This window comes from Sinocyclocheilus rhinocerous, unplaced genomic scaffold (genome assembly GCF_001515625.1).
Source record: "Sinocyclocheilus rhinocerous isolate Xijiao unplaced genomic scaffold, SAMN03320098_v1.1 scaffold2906, whole genome shotgun sequence".
Classification (NCBI taxonomy): Eukaryota; Metazoa; Chordata; class Actinopteri; order Cypriniformes; family Cyprinidae; genus Sinocyclocheilus; species Sinocyclocheilus rhinocerous.
In genome coordinates this window covers 116,693-124,003 of record NW_015634459.1, presented here as the reverse complement: position 1 = coordinate 124,003, position 7,311 = coordinate 116,693, and the positions used below count along the sequence as shown (strand labels likewise).

The 7,311-nt window shown below is 36.9% G+C and overlaps 1 protein-coding gene across 1 annotated transcript in view; it reads left to right on the top strand.

The window, feature by feature from the left end:
- Positions 1 to 594: 594 nt before the first annotated feature.
- Positions 595 to 7,311, top strand: part of LOC107745554 (alpha-ketoglutarate-dependent dioxygenase FTO-like) — a 32,488-nt gene continuing 25,771 nt past the window's right edge. Inside the window, exon 1 of the mRNA XM_016559446.1 lies at positions 595 to 819. Coding sequence (XP_016414932.1) covers positions 742 to 819 — 78 coding nt within the window. The 5' untranslated portion in view covers positions 595 to 741. The remainder of the gene's footprint in view (positions 820 to 7,311) is intronic.

Here is a 7,311-nt window from a genome sequence, read left to right as displayed (position 1 = left end):
TATAAAAACGAGTGACTTTTATACTTTTAATGCCATATTTAGTAATATTTGCGATGTATGTTTGTAATATCGATTATTTTCTCATCCAATTTTTTGAGGAGACACTGCCTACATTGCCTCCTCGGAGGAAACGCCCCTGATATATATTTATTTATATATTCCTGAAAATGTCAGAAAGCCTGGCCCCAATAACAAAAACAATGTGATGTTTATTTCATATTCAATCTGAACATGTTAAAAAAGGATACCTGATCTCTATTCTAAATTGAGTTTCTATTACTCGTGTAGGCAAATTCTGCCTTCATGAGCTAGTTATACATTATATAACAATGCAATATATATAACAATAAACATACATTATTATACATACATTATCAATATGTACTCTACACATTTGGTAAAACAATCATTCTTTTAACATCACGTTGAGCACCTCATATGCATAAAATCCATTAGAAACCTCTCACAGCACAACTGAGCCTGTATATACTTCCGGTTTGACTCAAATTACAAGCGTGGTTTTTTTCCTGGCGCGAGGATTCTGGAAAATGAAGTCCTGACCGGAATGCTGATAGCGACTTTAAAATAAAACACCAATGTAAAATAACAACACCAGGTTTATTATCATACAAGTTTCATATAATATCATAAACATAGCTAAGATTCTATTTAAATCCGCTTAAGAAAAGTTTACGCGCTAACGGCACAATCTAAAGACTACATCACCCAGCTCTGCGCGCTATGAAACCGAGGCAGCGTAAACAGTACTTCAGGAACATGAAAAGATCGGATGACAGTGAGAGGGAAAAGAGGAGAAAGGTATCGCTTGTAGTTTTCTCTCAGATCGCCAAGCATCACATGTAGTTGTGGAGTTTGTAAGACACCGTTCAGTGTGTCCGTGGCGGTATTGCACGCACTGGTTGCTGCTGTGTGTTCATTTGAAGTGCGCATGTGATGCTGCTGATTGCTCTTGTAATGTTTCCCTTCTTTTATCTATCGGAGTTTTGTCTCTGTGTGCGCACAGTCATCCGGCACGCGAGTGTGTGTTGAGGCACAGCGCGAGGGGAGTGTTTTCTCATGACTGCCACACACTGACTTTGCTGGAGTGGCTTGTGTGGCGGCATTACAGCGTGTTCAGTCGTGGTAGTAATGAATGAAGTCAGGACGCGTGTCCAGGTGTCTGTCACTCTGCAGGTGTCTCTGCTAAACCTACTTTATTTTACTTATGTGTCTTGTTTTCATCTGTTTTCTGACTAAACAGAAGATTCATCCACGAGCTGGCCAGGAAACGGACATGTTGTGTTTTTAATTTTTGCAGAGACGGTGTAAAAGAAATAACTGTTGTGGTGCAGCTGTTTTTAAACGAATCAGTTACTTTTTCAGTGTCATTTTTTTGAAGCATCATAGTGTGAAGCTTTTTGGTCCTGAAAGTAGATACAGTGGTCTTTATCACAGAATAAACCCTGATTATTACACAGCCACTTCAAAAGATACTTGGACAGTAAATATTATTATCATACAGCTTTTTGCATTCAAGGTGTAGATATATTTTATCGGTTCATGCATTCCCTGGGAATCAAACCCATGATCTCGGTGTTGCTAGTGCAGTGGTAAGAAATTATACTTCCAATATATCCTTTTATATTTTGTTATTCCATACTAGGCGTGTCAAGTTTCTTTTAGGTTTGGAGTATTTAAAAATGGGTCATGTTTTTATGTTCACATACAGCTACATGACACTGCATGAAAGGTAATATTCGAAAAGGCATAATAGGGGCACTTTAATGGATAGGGAAAAAAATGTCATAAAGCAACAGAATGCCACAAAAATCAGGAGCAAGTATTGTCCCTTTAATGAAGAAGTTAGTTTCTGACGCTGAGCTCTAATAAAAACTAGTAATCTCTGAAAAATGTAATCATTTTCTTGGATATGGTGCAAATTAATTATTGCAAATATTGTGTTTTACTCGTTTGGCACTGATCTCTGGAAGTAATGTTTAACATGCCGGCATATTTGAAAATATTAAATTTTTTTATAATTGAACTTGACAAGTTGACATGCCACTTTCTGAACTTGTCTGTGGTTAAGAGGGATTAGTTTGATAACCAAAATACATATAATAATGCAGCATTTTGTTTGCATTTCAAATGAGTCAGCAAAGTTGAGAAGTTCTGTCAGCAGCCTATCTATTCAATTCTCTCTTTCTATAACCTCCTGTTTCATTTTCCACTCCTTTTTTCTCTTTTTTTGTTCACTTTTAGTCTTCTTTCTGATGGCATGCTTTTGGATCATGCCTGACAGCAGGGAATCTATGTAGTACATGGTTCCTCCACTTTATTGCAGCTGACACAGTGACCAGATGAGTCCCTGAGAACTTGATCCAGCTGGTTTTGGGTCTGTACAGCAGACGGACAGACAGACAGGTCTGTTACCCTGCCCCATCTCACTTTGTCTTATCTCTCTTCTTCATAAAAATAAACCGATCTGGGAAGAAAACCACAGATCAGCTAGACTGAGGGTCTGGTGTGTATTCCTGCGGTTCCTAAATATAAAAATGCAGGTCCATTTAATCATAATAATAAATAAAAGGGAGTACATTGTTGTCTCAGCCATAAACGTGTGCATTTGTGCCCAGTAACTAGGATGTGGATGGATGTCAGCAGAAGGCCTGTGAACTATCCATTTCAAAAATGAATTATTTTTATCCTTAGTTCAGCTTTACCAGGCATTTCCTAACCATATGTGGCACATATGTATGATAAAAAGAGCACTTCCATTATCATGCACTAAAAGAGGAAGACTATTGGCTAATAGCCTATTAAAAACTGACTTCATCCTTTTAGAAGTGACCTTACATGGCTTTCAACCCAAAAATACTGTTTTAGTAGTTGATCAAGGGACATTGGACAATCATAGTTACTGGTTTTAACGTTGCCAGGGTGACCACAAAGATCCCACTGAAGTATTATTCAATCATAAATGCCATTTTGACCGTTTTATTGCATTTGCAGGAGAATGTGGGCCCTGTTGTTTTTCTTTCTTAACAGTTGTTAATTAGAAAAGCACTTTATTGTTTTTCATCAATCTGTTGAGCATGTTTTATTTTTTCGCGCTCACAACTCTGTTGGCCTCTGCTGCTGCTTTTGATACCTTTCTTGATGACTGCGTGATGTTATTTTCTGCTTGTACTGTGAAGTATAGTGCTTTTGATTGTGAAAAAAAAACAGTCGATAAATAAACCAAGATTAGAAATTAGTAAATAAAAATAACTAAATGCATTATTTTGGAGTGGCAGAGTACAGAGGGTTGCCAGATGTTCAGAGGCTTGCACTCCTCCCGGCCCATCACTCAGAGAGTTCTCGGCTCATTGACTTTCTCAGCTCATGTGTTTGCTAGAGAAAGCTGTTTAGGCTATTTCATTCGTGAACACTCATTAAAATGGTTTGTGTTCCCCTTGGCAATTCTGTTAAATTAACAGCTAGCTTCAGTTCAGGCCTGATTATGAGGCCACATAGCCAGTCTTGATTAATCAATTTCTCCCACAAAATGTTCCTTTGTAAATTAGTGTTAAAGTAACGATTTATAGGTCTTAATGCCGAGCCGCTGTCATGTCGAAGCTGGTGTTTTTACGGGAGGTGGTGTCACTTTTGGCGTAATCAGCAGCTTTTCTGCCCCCCTTGTCGTTTTCCCCCTCTCCGTTCGTCACCGTACGCCTACGTCCTATTAATGAGTCCATAATAGAGAAACAGTGTCGGACAGCCACATAAAACACACTCAAGAATACATAATTAGACCTGTGTTCAAGCCACGCTAGGGGCAGATTTATATCCGGTGATGTAAAAAGAAAGAAAAAATAAGGAGGCAGTGCCGTGCAGCTCATGACTTCTGATTCCTGAAATCTGAAAAGATGGAAAAACAGGCGAGGGAACGAGGGAGGGTGGGAGTGTTAGAAAAAAATACTACCACAGTTGATAATGATACCATTACACTAATGGAGGCAGCAAATGAAGTAGCATGCGGACACTGTGCTTTATTGCCATAGGGGGTCGTTTTCTGCTGCATTCCTAATGGCTGGAACTGCCGGTATTGATCAGGCCATCATACTGCTAATCCACATGTGCATTACTTACTGCCGTAACACCGTGTCAGTCTTTCCACTGCTGCCACCCACAGCCCACCCTGTTCCCTTGCCACAGGGCCTGTGATTTAAGGGTCAAGAGTTGGATGGTGGTGTGGACAGGGTCATTGAATGTCCCCTTAGTCAGGCCTCTTTTGTTTTATGATGCACAGAGGGAGAGTGAGTGGACTGAGTGATTAAGTAAGGCAGAGGTGTTTGTTTAATTAAGAGGTAAGGCATTATCTGCTCTTCTGCCTTTTTATGGTAGTTAGTTAGTCTGTGTTTGAGTTGAACAGTGAGTGTGCCGCTGTCTTTTCTAATGGTTTGAAGCTGTAAATAAGGCTAGGCTGATCCATATCCATTGCTAAATGGCAAGTAAAAACACCTGGCTTGCCAGATCCTTGATCAAGTATTTTACTTCCAGGACTTCCAGTGAAATAGTTTTCAATTAAAAACTGACTGATCTGGCAGCTCTAGGCTTTCCCATTTTCTTTTGAAAAGAGGAAGTTGATTTATAGTATTCCATTAAAGGAATCAATCTCAGATTATTTATTTTTTATTTGATTATTTATGCATTTATTATTATTTTTATGATAGATTTTTTTTTTGTTCAAATGTAGGGCAATAAATGCAGTAAGTGTTTAGCTGAATTTTTTTAAATTATATTTCGTATAGCACAATACATATATATTTCTATCATGATTTGAAACCCAACTTTCATTTGTTTGAGTTTGTTTGGAGAGTTCACACATACACTACTGTTTAAAAGTTTTGGGTCAATAAGATTTATTTAAAAAATGTTTTTGAAAGAAGTGTCTTATGCTCACCAAGGCTGCATTTATTTGGAAAAATATATAAATATAATTGAGAAATATTATTACAATTTTACATAACTATTTTCTATTTTAGTCCATTTTTAAATTAATTATTAATAGTAAATTATTTCTGTGATGGCAAAGTGTATTTTTCAGCAGCTTTTGCTCTAGTCTTAAGTGTCGCATGATCCTTCAGAAATTATTCTGATATGCTGCTTAATATTTTTGAGTAAACTATGAAATATTTTTTGATGATTCTTTGATGAATAGAATGAAAGTTCAAAATATATATGTATGTGTGTGTGTGCGCATATATATAATATAGCATCTATATATTTTTGATCAATTTTAATGCAGCATCAATTTTCAATAGAATTATTCCGTAAAAAAAAAATCGTACTCCCCCAAATTTATTGTGCAAATTTTAGATCAAATTTCAGTGACTCAACTTCAAAAGTTTGCGTCTAAGATAAAAATGCTTGCTTGTGTATCTTGAAATGAGTGAAGCATTATGTTCTTAAATTATCAAAGTTTCTTTCAGAACATTTTTCATGAATTCCCCAGTTTTTCCGTAAGCCCTTAGCACCTGATGATGAAATCGGCTTCATCACAAATGACTTAAAGCTCGATTAGCATGTACGAACAGGCCTTACTTCAGCTCGGTCCTGCTCTGCGGTCATCTCCACAGCCCCCGCCCGGCCTGAGCCATCATTCTCGTTTCCCTGTATCAGCATATCGCCACTAACCTCTGCCCTCCGCTAATCAAACACTTCACCTTAAGGGAAACATTCATTCAGCTCTCTCATTATGATGGCTTCTGTGGTCATAAAGATGTATATTTATATTTCCCCACCTCATTGCTTGGCTGTTGCAGGGAAACTAGATATTGATCTGGATATTTAGTCATTTCTTTCTGCTGGGACATCAATATTACGCTAACGTGTATGCGAGCTGTGCTTGACCCTGGCCCCTGTCTCTATCCATTCTCCCATTGGAGCTCAGTGATATACTATTCTGAAAAGCAAATCAATGAGTGAATATGAAGTTTGAGGAGTAATATAAGGCGACCCTGAGGCCTATAGCAGCTGCATTGATCCAATGTGTGGATTAAGGTTGATTTGTTTGTTGTGAAGCTTTTTACCTTTATATCATCAAGAGGTCCGGCACACACACATACCCAACCATATCCCCTAAATGCCTTTTATGGTTATTTCCTTCATTTCCATTACAACTTATTTGCATTTATTAAGAATATTAATCATGAAAGAATTATGTTATAGGCTGTTGTTCATTATTTGTTTATCAGATATTCATGTGGGTGTGTATTATAGGCTCATATCAGGGCTCGCAAAATTTCAAAATCCCTGGTAGCACTTCGGGCAGGCATTCTTCAGGTTTTGGTTGCCCAAAATGAATTTAACTAGCCAGAATAAAAAAAGACATCGGCTGAACTTTACTGTGGACAAATCAGCATGATCAGCAAAAACTAGTAGCATATTAGGGATGTAACAATTCACTAAACTTACGATGCAATAAAATTCACGATACAGATTACGCAATACTTCCTTCATTTCCATTACAACTTATTTGCATTTATTAAGAATATTAATCATGAAAGAATTATGTTATAGGCTGTTGTTCATTATTTGTTTATCAGATATTCATGTGGGTGTGTATTATAGGCTCATATCAGGGCTCGCAAAATTTCAAAATCCCTGGTAGCACTTCGGGCAGGCATTCTTCAGGTTTTGGTTGCCCAAAATGAATTTAACTAGCCAGAATAAAAAAAGACATCGGCTGAACTTTACTGTGGACAAAATCAGCATGATCAGCAAAAACTAGTAGCATATTAGGGATGTAACAATTCACTAAACTTACGATGCGATAAAATTCACGATACAGATTACGCAATACAATTTTCTTACAATTTATTTATTTTTTTTACAAAATGAGATTTTAGACAAATTATAAATGAAGAGGTGTCCATTTATTTTTTCTCAGACACAATACTGCATATTTCTTTGTGAAATTGAAATGTTAAATAATAAAACTAACTTGAAATTTTAAAACAAATCCCAAATCAAATAAATTATACAACTAAAAGAAATCTCTTCATATAAACAAAGGCTTTGCCTGTGCTCTATTTAAAATCAGAGGCAACCACTGCATTTGAATTACTATCCAAAAAAGATACTAAAAACATTTTATTTGGATTGTATAATTTAAAAATTAAGCAAAAACAAAATGGTCTGATTTTAGCTTTGTGAATGAGACGCAAATGTCACTCTCTGACAGCAGGTGGCGCTTATGGAACAGCAGGTATTTATAGGCTGCTGCCCCTTTAAGACCGAATACACGGATCCAATATAATGATGCAC